The 23,002-nt window shown below is 53.1% G+C and overlaps 2 protein-coding genes across 7 annotated transcripts in view; one reads left to right on the forward strand and one right to left on the reverse strand.

Annotated features, from left to right (window-relative positions):
* Positions 1-450: 450 nt before the first annotated feature.
* ILF3 (interleukin enhancer binding factor 3) lies at positions 451-19,147 on the forward strand. 6 transcript variants are annotated; one of them, XM_063319060.1, is made up of 20 exons: positions 452-569; positions 4,134-4,229; positions 4,320-4,546; positions 4,841-5,021; positions 5,327-5,474; positions 6,892-6,983; positions 7,401-7,496; positions 7,820-7,931; positions 8,385-8,482; positions 8,924-9,035; positions 9,167-9,295; positions 9,603-9,802; positions 10,109-10,279; positions 10,568-10,705; positions 11,047-11,223; positions 12,026-12,176; positions 13,852-13,905; positions 17,218-17,583; positions 18,627-18,758; positions 18,954-19,147. In XM_063319060.1, the coding sequence occupies exons 2-20, from the start codon at positions 4,227-4,229 to the stop codon at positions 19,085-19,087; spliced, it is 2,721 nt and encodes a 906-aa protein (XP_063175130.1). In that variant the 5' UTR covers positions 452-569; positions 4,134-4,226; the 3' UTR covers positions 19,088-19,147. The 6 variants fall into 6 exon arrangements, with proteins under 6 accessions (XP_063175134.1, XP_063175130.1, XP_063175133.1 ...); XM_063319063.1 differs by having other exon boundaries at positions 9,167-9,277; XM_063319059.1 differs by having other exon boundaries at positions 453-569; positions 12,023-12,176.
* Positions 19,148-22,141: 2,994 nt separating this feature from the next.
* QTRT1 (queuine tRNA-ribosyltransferase catalytic subunit 1) overlaps positions 22,142-23,002 on the reverse strand; it is a 3,014-nt gene continuing 2,153 nt past the window's right edge. Inside the window, exon 3 of the mRNA XM_063318958.1 lies at positions 22,142-22,290. Coding sequence (XP_063175028.1) covers positions 22,142-22,290 — 149 coding nt within the window. The remainder of the gene's footprint in view (positions 22,291-23,002) is intronic.

Genomic DNA, 23,002 nt, shown 5'->3' on the forward strand with positions numbered 1-23,002 from the left:
TCAGCCTCCTCCCCGTGACGTCACCCTCCCGCCGCCCTCTCGCATTGGCTGCCGCCGCCGCCGCTCTCCACGTGACTCCTCTCCCCCCCCCCCCGATCCCTGACGCCCCCCCCCCCATTCTCCCGCTCGCCGCGCGCCCCCCGCCGGCGGCGGCTCCGCCCCCCGCGCTGCAGTCTCGCGCTCCCGCCGCACCGCGCCGCGCCCCGCACCGCGGCCAGGCCCAGGCCCGGGCCCCGCCGACACCGAGGGACCAGCACCAGGCCCGGCCCCCCCCCCTTTCCCCCCCTTCCCCTCCCCTTCCCCCCCCTCCCCGCCATCCCCGGCACCGGCTGGGCCCCGCCGGTAGGAACCACCGGGGGGCGGCGCCGGGCGGGTTGGCGGCGGGGGAGGAGGAGGAGGAGGAGGAGGGCGGGTAGGCCGGTGTGAGGGGTGGGGGAGGCGGAGGAGGGTGGTGTGGGGGGGGGTGGGGGTGGCAGGCCGCGCCGGTGGTGACCCGGCCCCCTTCCCCTCCCCTGCCGGCCCATTGTGCTGTGGAGACAAAATGGCGGCGGGCGGCCGTTGGGCCGGGGGTGAGTGAGGGGAGGGCTGAGGGGGAGGGAGCAGGGGCTGAGGCGGGGGGGGGGGGGGGGGTTCCCCACAGCGTATCCCCTCCCCCATCTCACACCCGCACCCCCCCATCCCCCTGTACCCCCCTCACGGTGAGGGAGTGGCGGTTCGCTGAGGGGGGGGGGGTCGCGCCGGGCCTCCCCCCCCCCCCATTTCCCGCCGCTTTGTTCTCGCCGCGTTTGCAAATGGCGGCAGCGGCCCGTCTGCCCCTTCCCCCCTTCGGGACGGTGTGGGGGGGAGCCGGGGGGGGTAAGGGGGGGTGCTTGAGGGGGGGGTGTCCAGGCCCCTTACGGCCCCCCCCCCCCCCCCCCCCCCCAGCTGGGGGAAGCGGCAGCTCCCCGGGGCCCGCCGGGTGTGTGTGTATGTGTGTGGAAACATCCCCTGGGGTGGGATTTAAAATGATATAAATTGATTTACATCCCCCCCCTCTTGGGGACAGGGCCGAGCTCTGCTCTCCTATTGCCTTCCCCCCTCCCCCTCCGCCCCCGGGGGGCTGATCCCGGTTCTTCCCTCCTGCCAACTCCTCTCCTTCCCGAGCCATCCCGTTATCTGCAGCCGCTGGCTTTCTGGATGGTTTGGGGGAAGAAAAAACACAACCAAAACCCGCTCATTATGTGTCTTGCAAAAGCCGAGAGCTTTTGTTTGCCGCCCTGGGTCCGTCAGGTAGCCTTGAGATGGGGAACGGAGGCTCTCCGCGTCCTTACACCCTTTCCCAAACAAAAAGCAAGGCTTTGCGCTCCTCCAAGCATCCTCTTCGGGTAACAGCGGTCTGAAAACACGGATTAAAAACGGCTAACTATTTTTTTTTTTTTTTTAAAGCATAGACACCATCTAAAATGAAACACGCTTCTTAAGATGTCTTAAACTTTCCTCCCCCCCCCCATCTAGGGCAGGAGTTTTCAACCTTTTGCATTCTGTTTATCGTTTTCTTGTCCACGCCCCCCCCTCCTCAACAAGCGTTTCGGAGTCTGCTCCTTCTGTCGGAGGAGTCGAAGCGAGTGGAAAGTTTGTTGGGGGAATCAAGCTGGTAGTGGAAATCGTAGGAGGGGGAGAGCAGAGCAGGCGAGGCTTAAAACAAGGGCGGAATTTCAAAAGTTTCTCCCCTTTTCTCAAACTTTAATGATGCTCAGCATCAAGAGCGACGTCAGGATTTGCACGTTATTGAGCGCGTTTGTGTTTTTAACTTGTTTCGTGGTTCTTTCCTCCGCCCCCACCCCCACCAAGAGGTGTGAGTCCGGTAGTGCTGCAGCATCATCTCCAGGGTTCTCCCTAGACATGAACTCCGGGGATTTGGAGAAGAGCGATCCCGTCCGGTTTTAGGAATGGCAGGAAGCGGGGCTCGTGTTCCTCGGGCTGTCGTAGTCTTTTCTGACTAGGAGCGGCCGCCTCGCTGGGTCGGGTTTCAACTTATATCTTGCCTCGCTTGGAGGGAAATTAAGGCAGCTTTAGGAAAAATAGCTGCGTGTGGAGCGTACGAGTTCTTCGGGGTCCAGCCCAAAGGAGCATTTTGGGGGGCTGGCACCCGCAAACATGCACAGATGCCCTGGGGCTTCCTGCAGGTAGCTGGGGAATAATTAATTCTCCCTGCTCCATCTGAGTTTAATTACAATTAGATCTGGATTTGTAACAACACCGAAGTCGGCACACGTGTAAATATTCGCAGGATTGGAATCGAAGGTACTTCTGCACCGTGGCATGCCGAGTTCATACCACAACAGTGGCTTGAGGAAATAAGTTTTCCTGATTTTTATCCTAGAAAATTCTCCAGGTCGTGAGCTCTGCTTGTCAAATAAGCAGCCTAGGGGGGTCTTGTTTTCTGCCCAGGCCCTTTGTTTTATTTTGTAGAGTTATAACAGCGTCCCTCTAGTAAAGCGCTAAGTATTTGGGCAGTTAATTATTTGTTTTCTTATTATTATTGCAGTATCTTGGAGAATTTGCACTTAAGATCGGCCGGGCTTACTCGCGGTTTGTGTCAGATGTAAAGCATAAAAAGCAAAGCGCTGGGGTCGCGAGCTGTGCCTGGCGGTTACTGGAGAGGATGGGAATGGGCTGGTTTTTGTGGGGGGAAAAAAGGAAAAATGGAGCTTCATCCCAGTTTCCTTTGGAGGGAAACTCTTCCAGAGCAGAAGGTCTCCCAGGGAAGTGGGGTTTGGTGGCGAGCTCTGCAATAACTGAGGTGCGATTGACTTTCTCTGGCAGTGTTTTTGAAAGCTGTAGTGTTGCCAGGCAGCTTTGACCTGGTCTTGACTGTAAAACCAAGTGAAGGAGCTGGTGGATGTGGATCACGATGACCTTCGTCATCCTCAGGTGCCGAGGCTCTTCCTTTGCCTCGCTGAGGCTTTTTCAATGGCACTGAGCCATTGAGCCATTCCTGGGGTTACCACGGAACGCCAGGGAATGGGATTGCCCCTGTGTGCTTCCAGGGAGGGGTAAATCGAGAGTTTTATTTAAGATTTATTCAAATTAGTGACTGGGAATCGGTCATTAAACCAAGCAACCACTGGTTTTTACACCGGTCCCATGGGAAACAGCTTTGCTGATGCCAAAGAGTCAATCCCGGTGGGCGCAATGTGGTTTTTGGAAGTTCTTGCTGGGAGCCTGCTGGCATCCGAAGGCGATCTTGGGACGCTGTCGTCTCCCACCAAGCAGAAATCAGTCCTGCGGGACACAACTCAAAGGCCCCTTGGCTAAAAGAGACGAACCGAAGCGCTTGGATTCTAACAAAAGAAGTTCCCTGCCCCAGCCAGGGCTACCGGAGCGGGTTTGTTCCCTTCGGAAGCGGCTTCTTCTTTGGGAACAAGCTGTTGTGATTACAGCTTCATCCGTTGAATTTTAGAACTTGCGAGCCCTTGCTTCAAAACCAGATTTGCTGGTGGAAGTTTGTGCGACTGCCTCCTGATGAAGGAAGGGGAGAGACTCGGTGCAGCTAACAAACTTGTCTCTTATTGCTCCTAATTAAGAGCAGGCTTGTAAAACGAATTTGGGGTGAAAAGCGGTATATGGCAAAGAGATCTTTAGAAGAATGAAGGAAAGCTGTCGCCTCGCTTGGCAACCAGGCGATGGCAACCCAGTTCCTTACCTCGTGGAATTATATTCCCTTAGAGACTGTTCACTTTCCCAGTGCGGTCTGCTCCGGGGAGGGCTTTACCTTCAGAAACGTGAGCAGGAGCTTTGGAAAAAGGCGATTTTAATGGGAATAAGGAGCCAAAATAATGTACCTGCTGGGCAGGTAAAAACGGGGCGGTTAATGCCCTCAAAGAAGGCAATCCGTGCAAGTCGGGATGATGGATGGGTGACAAACTTGGCTGTTATCGTCGGCACCATTCAAGTCTTAAGAATATAAATCACTGGGAGCAGAAAACTTGGCTTTCGTACTTTTTTTTTTTTTTTTTTGCATACTTCTGATGTCTGTTATTATCCCCAATAACCAAAATCGGCTATTTCTGTTCCAGTGTACACTCGGCGCCCGGCCTGTGAGGACAGACCAACCTGCTGGCGTCGCTAAACTGGCTTTCTGTTGCTTTCAGATTCCAGAAAAGTGTGGTATCGGTGCAGTCTTTTTGGTGGAAGAATCTAAATAAGCCCGTTTTGAACGCTTGGACAGACGTTCGAAAGCAAAAATGGTAAGGCTGGGGGGGAGGTTTCCAGCTGGCGGGATAAATATCCGCGTTTTTGGTGCTCTCTAAAATTGTTTGAAAAAATCCCTTTTTCAGCGTCCCATGCGTATTTTCGTGAACGACGACCGCCATGTGATGGCCAAACACTCGGCCGTTTACCCGACGCAGGAGGAGCTGGAGGCGGTTCAGAACATGGTCTCCCACACGGAGCGAGCGCTCAAAGCCGTGTCCGACTGGATCGATGAGCAAGAAAAAGTCAGCGGGGAGCAGCCAGAAACGGAGTCCATGGAGACGGCGGCAGAAGAGGAAAATAAAGAAGGAGGGTAAGGAACATCACCGGCGTCGGAAATAGTAGGACTGGCTTAATTAAATTAGTAAAAATCCGCTCGCTGAAGGTGGAAAAGTTGTTTTCTTTGCCCGCGGAATTAGGAGGAATTAACTAACATATGGTTTAAGCGACTTTTCCTGCGCAGGTGTAGTAAATCCGTCAGCGGGGGTTGCGCATCATGTTTAATCGTTGCAGATCTGTCCCTTCGCTTGGGCCGAGCGTTGGCGCTTCCCCGGCTGTGCTTAATTAATCCTTGGAGCGGTGCTGACCGTGCCCCGTGTGTTCGCAGGGATCAGAAAGCCGCGGAGCAGTTAACCAGGACCTTGCGTGGGGTGATGCGTGTGGGGCTGGTGGCGAAAGGCCTTTTATTGAAGGGGGACTTGGATCTGGAGCTGGTTCTTTTGTGCAAAGATAAACCCACCACGGATCTCCTGGAGAAAGTCGCTGACAATCTCGGAGTCCAGCTCGCTGTGAGTAAAATGTTTGAATTTCAACCTCTGCGTGCGCTTGTTGCAGAACAAGCAAAATAGATTTTTTTAAATTTTTTTTAAACAGTTAAAAAGACACCGATGACGTTTGTTTTGATACCCTTTTTTCCATCTTGGAAAAATAATTGTTGTAGACTTGCAGCGCTGTTCTGGAATGGCCTCGTTAAACGAACTTCTCTTTATTAGCCAGAGTTTTGTTTATAGACCTCGGGTTTTGTCGGAAAAGGCTGTCGCAAATCGCTGGGAAATGAATTAGACGATGGCTAAGCAGTGAAATTCTGTTGCAGGCTATTACTGAAGACAAATACGAAATAATCCAGTCAGTCGGCGATGCCGCGATTGTAATTAAGAACACAAAAGAGCCGCCGCTGACGCTGACCATCCACTTGACGTCGCCTGTAGTCAGAGAAGAAATGGAAAAACAGTTAGCTGGAGGTAGGGAAAACTGGAACCAGCCGCCAGCCGGTTGGAAACCCGTACATTTACGTTGCTAATTCACTGGTAAAGCGTGCTCTTCAGTTTCAGCCGAAGCGGCCACAATTAATTTCTGTCCAAATTCAAAATTCCGGAAGATGACACCGACCTCCTGAGAATCACACTTTATTCGGACTCAGCTTCCGAAACTGAGTAGCACCTTTCAGATGGGATTTTGCTCCTTTTTTTAATATATTGATTTGATTTTTTTGGTTTTTTTTTTTTGGGGGCCTTTAGTTCACTAATCCGTCATCTTGTTGTATTAATCTTGTTTCGTACCTAGCCACGTAAGTGGCCTGCACAGTGACATAAAAATATAAACCGGATACGTTTGTTGTTTTTTTTTTTTTTTTAAAGAAAAAAAAAAATCTCGAAGGCTTCTTGTTAAATGGCTTGCATGTACGTGAAATTGGATGTTCCACGCGGTTTGTGTTGCAGCAAGAATGACGGGCGCTCGGGGTCTCCTCCGTGGGCTGTTTCATCAGCTTAAAGCTCAGAAATCGCAGAAAGTGATGCAGAGTTTTGGATAAAGTTAGCTTCTCCATTCGCTCTCAAATTCCCTTTGGAATACCAGTTCATGGACGGTTGTTTTATTATTTTTTTTGGCACTTGGATTACGATGGGCTCCGTAAACGTTGGCACGGCGCTGTCGAACGGGCGGGTTTCGAACGCCCGCGCCCTGCACTAGCCTTATCTAAAACCCTGATCTTGAGAAACTTTTTGGGCTTTTTTTCCAAACCGTAGCTTCCAATTTTGCTGCAGCACAGACCGGAAAAATATCTTTGTGCTCTCTCTTTGACTGTCTATGGTTTTGATATCTGACCTCGTCTACCAAGCCTTCTAGTTTGTCAATTTTAGGGACGCTGGACCTTTGACCAACAGGACGCTCTCTGTCACGGGTTGGGGCCAGGGCAGTCGAACCTTCTGGGCGGAGGGGGTTCCCTCGATCCTCGCAAAGCTTTTCCTCCCCTTTTCCACCCCCTCCAACTCCTCCGCTAAAGCGAAACGCAGAGTGGGGGGGGGGGGTTTATTTTCATAAATTCCCCTTTGTTTACCTATTACCGGCCTCGTTTGCTGCCACTCTGAATCCTTAAAGGAGTTCTGTCCTCTCCCATCAAGTCTCACGCCCCTTCTCCTCGCACAACAGATTTCAGTCCCTCCTTGGCCATTAATTGCCCCCACCCCCCACCCCCGTGGCCACCTTCTCTGCAGTTTGAATTTCGAAGCGCTGCAGACCCAACCTTCCAGGTCCGGCATCTAGAGCGGGATCTTTTGGGAGCCCCAGCTGCCCGTTAGGAAAACTGCCTCATCCCCTCTCCGCCTGACAGAACCCCCTTGGTCAAACCGTGCCTTGTCTTCTTATTCCATCCACGAATAGAAACGCTATCAGTCAACGACTCCCCGGACGTTCTGGACAGGCAGAAATGCCTTGCTGCCTTGGCGTCACTGCGACACGCCAAGTGGTTCCAGGTTTGCATTTTGTTCTTATATTTGTCTTTAAGTAGAAAATTTGTAAACTATTAAGGGGCTGACTTATTTTTTTTTATTATTATTTTTCTTGTTTTTTTTTTTTCCCCCCTATTTAAACTACTTTTTAGCGGCGGACGATAGCTAGACGTGCTGAACTTAGCATCTGTCAACGGGACAGTTGCTAAAGAAGCACTTAAGCGAGTTAAACTTTCGGCAGGAACCTTTTTTTTAAAGAGTAGACGATGCCTAGCTGCTGCTTTGTGTTAAGAGTAATGTTGCCTTCTACAGTACGGTGATAAGACGATAATGCGAAATAACTGTTTACCCTTGAACAAAGTAGCACCGCAAAAAATGAATGTCTGCGAGCAGTTTTGGGGTTTTTATTGACTGCCTGTCTGCTTTTCCTTCTCCTTCTAGGCCAGGGCTAACGGGCTGAAGTCGTGCGTCATAGTCATCCGAGTGCTGCGGGATCTCTGTACTCGGGTTCCCACTTGGGCACCGCTGAGAGGATGGGTAATTTTCCCTCTTTTTGTTTCGTTCTTGGTTGTTTTTTTCTTTTTTGGAGGGGTTGGGTTTTGCTACCAAGCTGGCGTTCAGCTCTCTTCAGCCTGCGCACGTTCTCTTTTCGTAAGTCGGGAGTTTTTATAGCATCCGAACAACGCTTCCGCCCTGAAAAGATGCGTGTCGGAGGGCTGCAGTGCGAGTTCTTTGATCAATTAACAATCCCTACAGCACGAGTGGTTAAACGGTTGGTGAACTTGAAGCCACTTCTAGCTGCCGTGGCAGCGCGAGCGCCCTCCCTCTGCTCCTCTCACTTCTCCCGACGTGTCTTTCAGCCTCTGGAGCTGCTGTGTGAGAAATCCATCGGGACCGCTAACAGACCCATGGGCGCTGGCGAGGCTCTGAGGAGAGTTCTTGAATGCCTCGCCTCGGGAATCGTCATGCCAGGTTAGGTGGTTCTCTGCATTTTTTCCCCTTTCGAAGCGCAATGAAAACGCGGCAGAAGCTTCGAGGCGCGGGTTCCCTGCGGGCAGCCTAAAATTCGCAGCGCAGCAAGACCCCCCCGGCGCACACGGGTACTGCGCTGTCACTTAGGGCACGTGTGTTCAGAGCTACGGACCCATGACCTTAAAACCCTCCCCCCAAACCCTCCCCTCATAGAGAGAGGTACCAGTTCCTACAAGCGTCAAATTGGTTCCCAGAGTGGTCGTGAGCAGCTTCGCTGCGAATCGTACGTGTTTTAAAAATAGTCCAGCCGAGTTTCAGAATGTCGGACGTTGGATGGATCGTGTCGGTCCGTGCTCTTGGAGTGTTGATTGATGCCAAGGGAATACTTAGTTTAGTTGCTTTAGAAAACACCAGGATAATTCTCTGCATATCTTCCTTGTTTCCTGCCTTCAGATGGTTCTGGTATTTATGATCCTTGTGAAAAAGAAGCCACTGATGCTATTGGGCATCTAGACAGACAACAAAGGGAAGATATCACACAGAGTGCTCAGGTATAGTTTTGCCTACAGATGTTACGAACACCTTGAATCAGTTCAACTGACTCTGAACTTCCATATTGGTTAATGGTAGTATAGTAACCTCCCGGAGGTCGGTGTTAACTTAATTTTAATATCTAGCCAAGTTTTTTAAAAAAAAAAAAAAAAAAAAAAAAGCAATCCGAATGGGTCCCACACCGCTAAGGAATTTGTAGCTTGGCCCAACCAGAAGCAAAGTATCAGGTTTTAAATAGTGACTTGCTACCGTGACCCGTATTTTTGGGTTGAACTTCCAAAAAAAAATTAATAATAAAAAAAAATTCAGAGAGTCCTATTTAAACCGCTGAGAATTTCTGTGTAGGGGTGGGTAGAATGTTCCCGTCTGAAACTGTGCAGGGAACGGAGATTGGCGGAGCCGCTTGCGCGTCCCGGTGACACGTGTTTTCGTCTTTCTAGCACGCTCTGAGACTTGCTGCTTTTGGCCAGCTTCACAAAGTCTTGGGGATGGATCCCCTCCCTTCCAAAATGCCCAAGAAACCAAAGAACGAAAACCCCGTTGACTATACTGGTAGGTACTCGGGGGAGGGGGGGGGAATAAAGCCCCACAAACCACATTTCCAAGGCTTTTTGCTGCTTTTTTTTCTGGAAACTGGAATACTTAAGATTATCTTTTTTTTTTGTCTGTTACGATGATTACAGTCCAGATTCCTCCCAGTACGACGTACGCTGTCACCCCAATGAAGCGTCCAATGGAGGAGGATGGAGAGGAGAAATCCCCCAGCAAAAAGAAAAAGAAGATTCAGAAAAAAGGTATTGAGTTAACGAGAGGTAGGTACAAACGGCGACGCGGGAGCAGTTCTCGGGCCGAGGCGCGGGGGGGGGCAGGTTGCGGAAGAGTTTCTTGCAAGGGGTTCAGTCATAGGCGACGCTGTAAATAACGGGGGATGGAGCGTGTGAATTTAAATAAAAAAAGGCGTAACGCTGTAAGATTTGTACTTGGTGTGACTTAAACTCTCCCAAGGAGGAAAATACAGATCAGAATTTGTCTGAAAGCAGTTCTGCTTCTTTTAAAGAGGTGACAAACATCCGCAAACATTTGGGTTTTGTGTTTTGTTTTGGTTTTTTTTCTGTTCAGAGGAAAAACTTGAACCTCCCCAGGCCATGAATGCACTGATGAAACTAAACCAGCTAAAACCCGGGCTCCAGTACAAACTCGTCTCTCAGACTGGTCCCGTTCATGCTCCCATCTTTACAATGTCCGTGGAAATCGATGGCAGCACGTTTGAAGCATCGGGGCCTTCCAAAAAGACGGCCAAATTGCACGTGGCGGTGAAGGTGAGAGCTGCGGGGGGGGTCAATTCCTACCCGGGGGTTCTCGTTAGGAGGTAGTTGGATTGAGTCAAAGTTGAAAAAAGGGCGACCGGATCGATGGGGATGACGGTCGCACGGTGAAGGACTTCGTAACTCCCAGGTCTTGAAGTGCCTGCGGGATGTGGGGAACACTGAGGGCTTGGAAGAGAGTTTATAAAGCAGTTCTTGAGCAACCTTCTCGAGTATTTACCCCAAAATGGGTCGGGCAGCCTAGAGCTGGAGGTTCTTGGAGGTAGCTCTTCAGTAATCTCCAACTCTTCTTCCCCCCAGGTGTTGCAAGATATGGGTTTGCCCACGGGGGTGGAAGGCAAAGAATCCGGGAAAGGAGATGAATCGGCAGAGGAAACGGAACAGAAACCCGTCGTCGTCGCTCCTCCTCCCGTAGTAGAAACCGTCTCCACACCCGCTGCTGCGTCTCCCCCTTCGGATCAAACCCCAGAGGTGAGCGCAGCCCGAGGCAGGGGGGGACGGGACAGCGGGGGTCTGCGTCGTTGTTGGGATGTAGGACATCATCGGAAGCGCCTTTTAGCAACAAGTTCCTACAGTGCTGTACTGTACTGTTCAATTATTGTCACCATACAATTTACAAGGTAAAAGCATCCAGCGAACTTATTCCAAGCTTCTAATCTTAGATATATTTTCCAAATACATATTTTTAGAAGCAACTTGGAGCCCGTTGGGTTTTTTTTTTTTTCCTTGGGAGTTTGACCGCCGCTTCTCTCCTTCCAGAACGTGAAACAACAGGGACCAATTCTGACAAAACACGGCAAGAATCCTGTGATGGAGCTGAATGAGAAGCGGCGTGGGCTGAAATACGAACTGATCTCGGAGACGGGCGGCAGCCACGACAAGCGCTTTGTCATGGAGGTGAGGTGATTCCTGCTCCTCCCTCCCTGCCTTCATCCCCGCTCCGATAGTCTCTAGCTTGGGAAGAATTTAAAATCGTAAAATCACGGAATGGCGTGGCTTGGAAGGGATCTTTAAAGATCATCTAGTGGGGACGGAGGTTTTCTCTGCAGCTGTTTGCTCAAAGCCCCGTCCAGCCTGACCTTAAACACTCCCAACCTCTGGAATTGTCCGCGGGCACCATAAAAAAAAAACAAAACCCAAAAATGATTCATTTTACCGAGTGGCTGCTCCTGCCCTTCCCACTCATGCGCTGTGATTTTTTTTTTTTTATATATTTTTTTTTTTAATCCCTTCCGAAGGTGGAGGTTGACGGACAGAAATTCCAAGGAGCCGGTTCAAATAAAAAGGTGGCAAAAGCCTACGCTGCTCTGGCCGCGCTCGAGAAGCTGTTTCCGGATGCTCCGGTTGCCATCGAGCAAAACAAGAAGAAAAGAGCCCCCGTCCCAGCGAGGGGGGGGCCCAAGTTTGCAGTAAAAGTAAGTAAATTGACGATTTTTACCACCTTTGTGGCCTAACGAAGGGTTCTGTAGGACCGTTGTCTCCTGCTCTGTGGTTTTTAATCTCTTTTTGGGAGGGGGAAATAATTCAAGGTGCGGAGGGCCACCAGAATCTGCTAACGGCCGAAGGGCTTGAAAGCAGAAATACCCACGAGTTTTACGGAAAACAGCCTTTTTTTTGGAGACTTACCCTAATTTGGTGCCCACCCCTGTTGCTTTTGGCTTAGGTCCTCTTTCTTTTGGGGAAGACGGGCTCCCCCTTGGGTCCCCCCCGTTCTGGGGCTCCCTTGGCCAGCGTTCTGGAGTTCCCCCTTGCCCCCCTCCATTCTGGGGCTCCCCTTGGCCCCCCTGTTCTGGGGCTCCCTTGGCAATTGTTCTGGGGTTCCCCCTTGCCCCCGCTATTCTAGGGCTGCCTTGGCCAGTGTTTTAGGGTTTCTCCTTAACCCCCCCTGTTCTGGGGCTCCCCCTTGCCCCCTCCATTCTGGGGTTCCCCCTTGACCCCCCCATTCTGGGGCTCCCTTGGCCAGTGTTCTGGGGCTCCCCTTGACCCCCCCGTTCTGGGGCTCCCCTTGCTCACCTCATTCTAGGGCTCCCCTTGACCCCCCTGTTCTAGGGCTCCCCTTGGCCAGCATTCGGGGGCTCCCCTCTCCCCCCGCATCCTGGGGCTCCCCTTGTGCCCTGTCCTCCCCCAGCCTGGTTTGGGAGTTCCCTCGGGGGTGCGGTGGTGAAGCCAGGGCTGGCTGACCCCCCCCCACTCTCTCTCTCTCTCTTCCTGCAGCAGCACAACCCAGGCTTCGGCATGGGGGGCCCCATGCACAACGAGGTGCCCCCCCCACCCAACATGCGCGGCCGCGGCCGGGGTGGCAACATGCGCGGCCGTGGCAGAGGCCGGGGTGGATTCGGCGGCAACCATGGTGGCTACATGAATGCAGGTGAGACGCTGCCCCGTCCTCGCCCTTTTCATGATAATCTTCCCCAAACCACCCAAATCCCCACCGTCCTCACCCTTCCCATGTTAAATCTTCCCCAAATCCCCACTGTCCTCACCTTTTCTGTGTTAAATCTACCCGAAATCATCCAAATCCTGACCGTCCTCATACTTCCTGTGCCAAATCTTCCCCCAAATCCCAACTGTCCTCACCTTTCCCAGGCTAAATCTGTCCCAAACCATCCAAATCCCGACCATCATCACCCTTTGCATGTTAAATCTCCCCCAAATCCCGACCGTCCTCACCCTTCCCATGTTAAATCTACCCCAAACCATCCGAACCCCGACCGTCCTCCCCCTTCCCATGTTAAATCTACCCCAAACCATCCGAACCCCGACCGTCCTCACCCTTCCCATGCCAAATCTCCCCCAAATCCCGACCGTACACTATTTCTATGCCAAATTACCCCAAACCACCCAAATCCCAACCATCCTCACCCTTCCCACGTTAAATCTCCCCTAAATCCCGACCATCCTCACCCTTTCCAGGCTAAATCTCTCCCAAATCCTGACCATCCTCGCCCGTTTCATGTTAAAACTACCCCAAATCCCAACCGTCCTCACCCTTCCCAGGCTAAATCTATCCCAAACCATCCAAATCCTGACCATCCTCAGGTTAAATCTACCCTTCCCAGGCTAAATCTACCCCAAATCCCCACTGTCCTCACCCGTTCTATGCCAAATCTATCCCAAATCATCCAAATTCCGACCATCCTCATTCTTCCCATGCTAAATCTACCCCAAATCCCGACCGTCCTCACACGTTCTATGCCGAATCTATCCCAAGTCATCCAAATCCCGACCGTCCTCACCCTTCCCATGCCAAATCTCCCCCAAGTCCCGACCGTTCTCACCCTTTTCATGTTAAATCCACCCCAAATCCCAACCCTCCTCACCCTTCCCAGGCCGTATCTCCCCCAAATTCCGACGGTCCTCACCCTTCCCAGGCCAAATCTCCCCCAAATCTGACCATCCTCACCCTTCCCAGGCTAAATCTATCCCAAACCATCCAAATCCTGACCATCCTCAGGTTAAATCTACCCTTCCCAGGCTAAATCTACCCCAAATCCCCACTGTCCTCACCCGTTCTATGCCAAATCTATCCCAAATCATCCAAATTCCGACCATCCTCATTCTTCCCGTGCTAAATCTACCCCAAATCCCGACCGTCCTCACCCGTTCTATGCCGAATCTATCCCAAGTCATCCAAATCCCAACCGTCCTCACCCTTCCCATGCCAAATCTCCCCCAAATTCCGACGGTCCTCACCCTTCCCAGGCCGTATCTCCCCCAAATTCCGACCGTTCTCACCCTTTTCATGTTAAATCCACCCCAAATCCCAACCGTCCTCACCCTTCCCAGGCCGTATCTCCCCCAAATTCCGACGGTCCTCACCCTTCCCAGGCCAAATCTCCCCCAAATCTGACCGTCCTCACCCTTTTTGTGTTAAATCTCCCCCAAACCATCAAAATCCCGACCGTCCTCATCCTTCCCCGCCAAATCCCAACCTGCGATTCAATCCCCGCCAGTGTTTCCTCCTGTCTCACACCGCGAGCCCTTCATCCCCTTCCGTTCCCTCTTCGTTAAGCTTTTTTTTTTTTTTTTTCCTTCTAATCCAGGTGCTGGATACGGAAGTTACGGATACGGAGGGAATTCCGCAACGGCAGGCTATAGTAAGTTGGGCTTTGGGGGGTTGTTTTGCGTTTTTGGTTTGGTTTTTTTTTTTCATCTTAAATTCGGAAAAGCAGCGAGCTGCTGGGGGTGTGAGACTTGGAGCGGGTCGCGCCGGGTTTTTGTGCCTTTTTTATTATTTTTTTTTTAAAATAATTTCCTCTTTTCGGAAGGAGAAATAAAGAAAATAAGGGCTCGCGGAGTCGTTTAAAAAAAAAAAACAAAATTAAACCCGCGAATTCTTCGCGTTTCCTCTCGAACTGGGACTATTTTATATTTCTCTGCTTTGAGCCACGTGAAGCTGCCGGCCACGCTTTGGAATGGGATTTTTTTAATTATATTTTTGTTTGTTTTTTTTTTCTTTCCCCCCTGAAAAGGCGCAGCCGTTGGGCTTGAGAAAAGGAGCCTTCACCGGGGGGGGTGACAGGAGCAGAGAAATCTAAAAAAAAAAAAAAACCTGCCTTGCGAAATGGGGCGCATTTTGGCCATCTTCCAAAGAATTCTAATTCTTTTTTTTTTTTTTTTTTTTTTTTTTCTCTGCTCTGTTCTCCCCCTTTTGTAGGTGACTTTTTCACAGACTGCTCCGGCTATCATGATTTTGGGGCTTCCTAGATCATCTAAAAAGTCTTGCGCACATAAAAAAAAAAAAAAACAAACAAACAAACAAAAAACAAAACCCAAAAAAACCCCAAACACAGCTTTTTACTCCAATTTTCTCCAACTCCAAACTCCCCAAGTGGTTGGTGCCGTGTCCCCGTTGCTTCACTGGGTTTCTCAACCGTGGCTCGTCACCGCAGCTTGGCCGAAACTCCTTTAATCCGCAGGATTTGAGCCAATTTTTATCGGGATTTGCCTTTGAACTTGATCCTTAGCGATGTACGCGCCGGGGAGGGGGGGAGGGACGACGAGGTGTGTGTGGGGGGGTGGACCCCGTTATCCCTGAAGTTTGTGGATTTTTTGGGCATTTGGCGCAAATTTCCAAGCCGACTTTCTTCAGCGTAAAGGCAAAAAAAAAATTCCATCTTTTTGCTTTTTATGGAAAGCATTGATTTTTTTTAAAAAAAAAAGAAAAAAGAAAAAAAAAAAAAAACAAAACCAAAGTGGAGGGCGTTTAATCTACCTTTTTGCCTTCGTTTCCGGCGGGTTTGGTACGAAATTCCAGCTTTTTAATCCCGGCGGCGGGGTTATGCGCCTCTGGAACCACAGGGTGGCGGGAAGGCTTTTTTCCTCTGGGAATATCGCCCGGCTTTTCCCAGCGTGCGCAGCGGTGATTTTTGGACGCGCGACGGGGGTGGGCTCCAATTAAATCCTCCGCCCTTTTCGCAACCCGAGTCGGGCTTTGACGGGATTGTCATCGTCTTCCCCATCCCGCAAATCCCCAGGCGTCGGGGGCTGGCGTCACCCTGTGAAAAACTTTGGGGGAAAAACGCGTGGATTTGGTGGTTTAACCCAAAAAAGGGTTTTTTTTTTCCGAGCCAAGCGTAAAGGGCCTTAAAGCACTTGATGGCGCAACCGGCCTGGAAAAAAAAAAACGCTCGCAGCCCTAAAATTCATCGCCCGGAGAATTCAAATTCCGCTGGAATTTTCCCCAATTGGCCCGTGGAGACCCCAAATCTCTGAATTCCAAGTGTTTGGTCCTTTATTCTTGCTACGGTACTTTTTTTTTTTTTTGCTTTCTTTTTTTTTTTCGGATTGTCTTGTCTTTGTGCCTGTTTTTAGCTGCGCTCGGTTGCATTCGGTTTCACTTGTCAGCCTCGACAATTAAACGAGTCGGTAATTAAAATTGCTCAACAAAAACGAAAGGAACAAACAAAAAAAAAAAACCCTACGAAGCACCAGCTTTAGGAAAAAAAAACAAACCAATTCCAAGGTGTTTAGTGGATATTTTAAATAATAATAATAATGTCCTATTTTTTGTTTTTTAGAAAGCTTATTTGAGGTGAGGTTTTATCCAGGAGAGTCGCTCCTGCCCTGAAAGAGGTGGAAAAAAATGCCCTTTTTTAAGCAATTCGGTATCGGAGTAACTCCTCCGGGCTGGATATTTTTATTCCTTAGCTTTGAATTGGGGAAATTCTCCTCATCTGCCATCCAACGGCGCTCAAATTCCGTCGTTAAATACGAAATTGTTGGGATAAAATGGAAATTTCAGACATAGCGACTTGGGAGAGAGAGCGCCGATTTCTGGCGGCGCCGGTCGCGGCCCCTCCCTCCGGGAGAAATCCCCGCGCCTTTGACCCAAAATCGGGTCAAATTTCGGGCCTGAGCTGGGGTTCGCCATCACCCCGCGTCCTCCCAGTAGCTCCGCGCCAAACTGGGGAAGCGAAAGGCACCGGATTTTCCTCTTTTTGTCTCCTTTTTAACCAAATTCTCTCCCCTTTCGGAGGGGGCAAACCTTTCCCTCTCTTGGAGGCGTAGCTCCGTCCCCGGAGCGCCCTTCCGGCCGCTTTTTACTTAGATTCTAGTGGCTTTTAATCCTTGGAAAAAAAAAATAAAAATAATCAAGTTTAGTGTTTAATCCGTAGAATTAAATCCTCTCGCCCTTAAAGGCCAAAACCGCCCCGAAGTTCAACTCGCAGGAATTTGGGCAGGAAAAAGCCTCGTTACTGTAGTATTCTTAATAAATAAAAATAAAATCCAGGCTTGACTCTGGACTGTGTCCGGCGCTGTCGCATCCGGGCTCTCGGTGGGTATCTTGGATGGAGGTTTTTTGGGAACCCGGGATCCCGAATTGGGGGGGAAGAGAGGCCAAACTGCGCGTGCGCCCCTCGCTTCCCGTCGGATCCTTGCTGCTGGCCTCCCCGTGTCATATCCATCCGTCGGGATGGCTCGCTGCCTCGGAGCAATCCGCCTGGACCTTGGCACGATTCCTCGTTCACGGGAACGAGCTTATTCCCCGTTACCGTGCCTCTCGCCTGCCGCCCGCTGGCTCAATTGTCTCAAATGCTGGTTCCGGCGCCAGATTCGGAATCTCCGTAGAGTGTTGATGACCCTTAATTGCTGTAACGCGCATTAAAGAGCACTGAGCGGAGTGGGAAGCGTTGGGAATTCCAACCGCGGGGAGAAAGGGGGCTGGGTGTTGCCCGTCGAGGCTCCGGGGGGGGCTGGAAAAAGGGGCCGTGTCCCCATTTTTCCCCAATTCCCCACTCCCGTAAACAAGATGTTTCACCTCCGCGGAGTTTTTCAAGCCGCAGAGCGAAACCGCTCCCAAACCCGGGGGAAAATCTCCCCGTTATGAGCCTTAATTGTTAAAATTGTGCCTCCCCCCACCCCCCAAAAAAACCCAAACCCCCGCTGATGATGTTCTCTCCGTTTAGGCCAGTTCTACAGCAACGGCGGCCACTCCAACTCGGGGGGCGGCGGCGGAGGTGGCGGCGGCGGCTCCTCGGGCTACGGCTCCTACTACCAGGGGGGCGATAACTACAACTCGCCGGTTCCTCCCAAACACGGGGGCAAGAAACAGCAACACGGTGGCCAGCAAAAACCTTCCTACGGCTCGGGCTACCAGTCCCACCAGGGCCAGCAACAGCAATCCTACAACCAAAACCAGTATGGCAACTACGGCCCGCCCCAGGGCAAGCAGAAAGGCTACAACCACGGCCAAGGCAACTATTCCTCTTACTCCAACTCCTACAACTCGCCGGGCGGCGGGGGCTCCGATTACAACTACGAGAGCAAATTCAGTGAGTGCCGCCTTGTTTCTCGGCGGGGGTGGGGTGGGGGGCAGAAATTTTAGATAATTAGGAAATTTGCACTCCGCAAGGCTTGGTCCTGCGCAAAGGGATGAGTTTTAGCGGGGGGTGGAGCCAGGGGACGAGGGGGAAGGGTTTTAAGCTGAAAAAGGGGAGATTTAGGGGAGATATTAGAAGAAATTCTTCATGTTGAGGGGGGTGAGCCCCTGGCCCAGGTTGCCCAGAGAAGCTGTGGCTGCCCCATCCCTGGAGGGGTCCAAGGCCAGGTTGGCCGGGGCTTTGGGCAACCTGGGCTGGTGGGAGGTGGCCCTGCCCAGGGCAGGGGGTGGCACTGGGGGGGCTTTAAGGTCCCTCCCAACCCAAACGGCTCCACGGTTCGATGATTCTACGAGCAGGGACGTCTCCGCCCAGCCCAGGTGGCTCAAAGCCCCGGCCAACCTGAGCTTGAACGTTGCCAGGGCATCAAAGAGGGGAGATTTGGGGGAAATATTAGGGGAGGGTGGGGAGACCCCCCCCCAGGTTGCCCAGAGAGGTGGGGGGTGCCCCATCCCTGGGGACACCCCAGGTTGGAGGGGGCTCTGAGGTGGGGGGTGTCCCTGCCTGGGGTGGGGGCTGGAACTGAATGACCTTTAAGGTCCTTCCCAACCGAGACTGTACGAACTCGGAGGGCTCAAAGCGCTCCGATTTAGTTGATTCAATCGGAAGAGATCAAAAGCGGCCAGGAAACACGCCAGGATCGGGTCGTCTCCTCCCCGGGGTCGGGTCGTCTCCTCCCCGGGCCGACGCTCTTGCCTTTGGGAGGATGAACTTGACCTTGCCCATTTCTTACTTCATCCCCCGGCCTTTGCCTTCTGCCTCGGGGGGGCGAACAGGCGAAGCTTTCAGCGCCCAAGGGAGAAGGAACGAGGGCAAACTTTGCCTCTCCGAACCCCCCCGGCCGTCATTTACGCCACGAACAAACCATCCCGGTAACCAAAACCTGCCGGTTGCGCCGCCGGCAGAATGGGTCCCGCTCATCGCCTTGTCCCTTCCAGGTTACGGCGGCAACAGCGGCCGCGGCGGCGGCGGAAACAACTATTCGGGAGGCGCATCCTACAACACCGGCTCGCACGGGGGCTACGGGGGCGGCTCTGGGGGCGGAGGGTCCTCGTACCAAGGTAAGCAAGGTCAGTATACGACACTTGCCTAGAGATTTCTCCCCACGGCAACGTCTTTCCGTGCCCCCGCACGGCTGCGGGTGCCGGATTCTAGTAAAAACTCTCCTTCGGCACTAAAATAGCTTTTTTTTTCATCACGCCACGATTATAATTCGGCTTCTTTCTCCTTTTTTCCACCCCCCCCCCCCAACTCCCTCCCGGCAGGCGGATATTCCTCGCAATCCAACTACAACTCTCCCGGTTCAGGCCAAAATTACAGCGGCCCCCCCAGTTCCTACCAAGCGTCTCAAGGCGGCTACGGCAGAAACGACCACAGCATGAATTACCAGTACAGATAAAACCGTCCCCGCTCCCCCCCCCGTCCTTTGGAAGATTCAGTTTTAGCCCCTCACGGTAAAAAAAAAAAAAAAAAAAAAGGTTAAAAAAAAAAAAACCAACAAAAAAAAATCAAACAAAAAAAAAAAAGCCCCCCTTCCCTCCCAGTCCCCCCCCCTTCTCCCCGTTTCCATGTTGCAGTGCTCTTTGTGATACCGGTCACTAATGGTTGAGTACCTGTAATTCCATAATTAGCTGTATTTTTGGGCATCTCCGTATTTAATGGTTTGTTAGTTGCCATTACGACTTTGTCTAAATAGGATTATTATTATTATTATTATTATTTTCGGGGGTTGTTGTGTTTTGTTTTTTTTTTTTTGTTTTGTTTTGGTTTTTTTTTTTCCTGGGGGGGAGTTAATCCAATTTTCAGTATCCTTTTTCTATTTTAAAAACCGGCCGCGGAAGCGGTGAGGGCGGTAGGGCTTGAAATAGAGAAAGGGATGTGTCATCTGTTAACGCTTTTGTGAAGTGAGTTAAACCAGGCTTTTTTTTTTTTTTTTCCCCCTCTCTCTCTCTCTCTCTCTCTGTATTTTAATGCTTTAGTGTTTCGGTTTTATAAGTGAAGATTTTATTTTAAAAAAAAAGAAAAAAGAAAAAAAAAAAAAACAAAAAAACAAACAAACGAAAAACAAACCAGTGGGGAAAGAGTGGGTTTTGTATGCCTGAATCCCTCAGGCAGCGCACCTGGAGGAAGCTGAATGTAGCCCAATAAAACACAAAACTCTTGACGGTTCCGGTTCCGTCTCCCAACGCGGGGTTTCCCCCGGCACGCGCCGCGCCCCCGCCCCCTCCCGCCTCTTCAAACGGCCCGAAACGCCCGTCCTTCCCCGTTTTCGGCAGTTTTAACGACGCCGAACTCTGGGCTCGGGGACTAAACGCCGCAGCCGGGAGGGAGGTGGAGGGATGCGGGGGCACGGGGGGGGGTGTCTGGGGGCCGAGCAAGCGGCGGGGTGGGTGCCGAGGGGGTTTTGGGCGCTCAGCGAGCGGCTGGGTGGGTGCAAAGTGGGTTTTGGGTGCCAAGGGAGCGGCTGAGTGGGTGCCAAGTGGGTTTTTGTGCCGAGCGAGCGGCTGGGTGGGCACTGAGTGGGTTTTGGGTGCCGAGCGAGCGGCTGGGTGGGTGCTGCGTAGTTGGGTGGGTGCAAAGTGGGTTTTGGGTGCCAAGTGAACGGCTGAGTGGGTGCCAAGTGGGTTTTTGTGCCAAGCGAGCGGCTGGGTGGGCACATAGCGGCTTTTGGGTGCCAAACGAGAGGCTGGGTGGGCACAGAGCGGGTTTTGGGTGCCAAGGGAGTGGCTGGGTGGGCACCGAGTGGGTTTTGGGTGCCGAGCGAGTGGCTGGGTGGGCACAGAGTAGGTTTTGGGTGCTGAGTAGTTGGGTGGGTGCCATATGGGTTTTGGGTGCCAAGCGAGCGGCTGAGTGGGTGCCAAGTGGGTTTTTGTGCCAAGCGAGCGTCTGGGTGGGCACAGAGTGGGTTTTGGGTGCCGAGCGAGCGGCTGGGTGGGCACAGAGCGGGTTTTGGGTGCCAAGCGAGCGTCTGGGTGGGCACTGAGTGGGTTTTGGGTGCCGAGCGGGCGGCTGGGTGGGCACTGAGTGGGTTTTGGGTGCCGAGCGGGCGGCTGGGTGGGCACTGAGTGGGTTTTGGGTGCCAAGCGAGCGGCTGGATGGGCACCGAGTGGGTTTTGGGTGCCGAGCGAGTGGCTGGGTGGCCACTGAGTGGGTTTTGGGTGCCAAGTGAGCGGCTGGGTGGGCACTGAGCGGGTTTTGGGTGCCGAGCGAGCGGCTGGGTGGGCACCGAGTGGGTTTTGGGTGCCGAGCGAGCGGCTGGGTGGGCACAGAGTAGGTTTTGGGTGCTGAGTAGTTGGGTGGGTGCCATATGGGTTTTGGGTGCCGAACGAGCGTCTGGGTGGGCACCGAGTGGGTTTTGGGTGCCGAGCGAGTGGCTGGGTGGGCACTGAGTGGGTTTTGGGTGCCAAGTGAGCGGCTGGGTGGGCACTGAGCGGGTTTTGGGTGCCGAGCGAGCAGCTGGGTGGGCACTGAGCGGGTTTTGGGTGCCGAGCGAGCAGCTGGGTGGGCACAGAGTGGGTTTTGGGTGCTGAGCGAGCGGCTGGGTGGGTGCCAAGTGGGTGTTCGTGCAAAGTGAGCAGCTGGGTGGGCACTGAGCGGGTTTTGGGTGCTGAGTAGTTGAGTGGGTGCCAAGTGGGTTTTGGGTGCCGAGCGAGTGTCTGGGTGGGCACCGAGTGGGTTTTGGGTGCCGAGCGAGTGGCTGGGTGGGCACTGAGTGGGTTTTGGGTGCCGAGCGAGCGGCTGGGTGGGCACCGAGTAGTTGGGTGGGTGCCAAGCGGCTTTTGGGTGCCACGTGAGCAGCCTCAGCTAAGCCCGAATTGTTAATTACCTTTGCTGGTGATTAAACACCGTGGTGTCAACGCAGTAGGAAGGACGCGGAGAGGGGTTTTTATTTTGCTGAGGGTTCCCGGCAGACGCTTCCTGGTGGAGATAATCCCCAGGGATCTTCCGTGACTTCTGGACCCGGCTCTGACTCCGGCAATACCCCGAGACCCATCATAAAACCGAACCCCGACACTCCTCAAAAACCCTCATAAAACTGAATTCCGACACCTCAAAACCGTCATAAACCCGAGCCGTAGATGGCAACTCCCCTTCCCTCGCCTTTCTGGGGAAAGGCGAAGCGGCATTTGCCAGGCCGGGAATATCCGCCAAATATCCCGGCACCAATATGGCCCGGCACCTCTCAGACGCCAGATGCCATCCCTTAAAACCAAACCCCCGCCGCAGCCGGGTTTTGAGCGATAAAATGACCCTTTTTCCCCCCAGAAATAACCCCGGAGCTGCCTCTTGAGCACCGGGCAGGCCGGGGCGTGCGCCGGCGCGGTCGTAGCCGCGGTTCCTCGGCCGCGGCACCCTCTGTTTTGCCTAAAGTTTGCCCTTTGTGCCAGCGTTTCTGCTTCTTTCCCGCCCGGAGCCGGGAGCGCCCAGCTGGCGTTTGTTCTGCCGCGCTGAGTCAGCGGCCGGAACGAATCCGGGCTCGGAGCCGGCGTTTCGGTGAGGGCAAAGCCCTTTTCCCGGCCCGGCGGGAAGGTTGGGTGCCGATGGGCAACCGCGACGGGAGAGACGAGGCGGTGGGCAAGCTTGGTCCGGCTGCTGCTAGCCCTTTTATTATAAATAATGGTTTATAAGTTAAGGCCGGGCCCGGCTTTGTCAACGGCGCGGTCCCCGACCACCCGGATGGGTGCAAAAATAATTAATAATAATATTAATAATAATAATAGTAAAAAGAGCAATAAAGGGGAGGGGCTGGGCCCTGGGCACCAGCTGGTGGCTCAATTCTGGGGGGGGGAACTAGCCCCCGTGCGGCCAGGGACGGCGGAAGGGGGGCCCCGAGAGACCCGAGGTTTGGAGCCGGCCCCGAGCGGCTGCTCAGGAGCCAGAGACTGGCCAGAGAGTGGGTGGAGGGCAGGGACGGTGGTACCGGGCCTGCGGGATCGCCTGGTGGCCACCAAGTCCCGGTATGGCAGCACTGGCGCTGCGGGATGGCTCGGTGGCCACCAGGTGCCGGTATGGCGGCACTGGGGCTGCGGGGTGGCCTGGTGGCCACCAAGTCCCGGTATGGCGGCACTGGGGCTGCGGGATGGCTCGGTGGCCACCAGGTGCCAGTATGGCGACACTGGGGCTGCAGGATGGTGTGGTGGCCAGTGGATCCCACCATGGTGCCACCAGGGCTACAGGATGTTCCGGTGGCCAGCGGGTCCTGGCACAGTGGTACTGGTGACCGGGGCCAGGGAATGCTCTGGTGGCCAGTGGGTACTGGTCACCAGGGCTGGGGGATGCTCTGGTGGCTAGTGGGTCCCAGTATGGTGGCACT

The sequence above is a fragment of the Chroicocephalus ridibundus genome, chromosome 29 (genome assembly GCF_963924245.1).
Source record: "Chroicocephalus ridibundus chromosome 29, bChrRid1.1, whole genome shotgun sequence".
In the NCBI taxonomy this organism is placed as follows: Eukaryota; Metazoa; Chordata; class Aves; order Charadriiformes; family Laridae; genus Chroicocephalus; species Chroicocephalus ridibundus.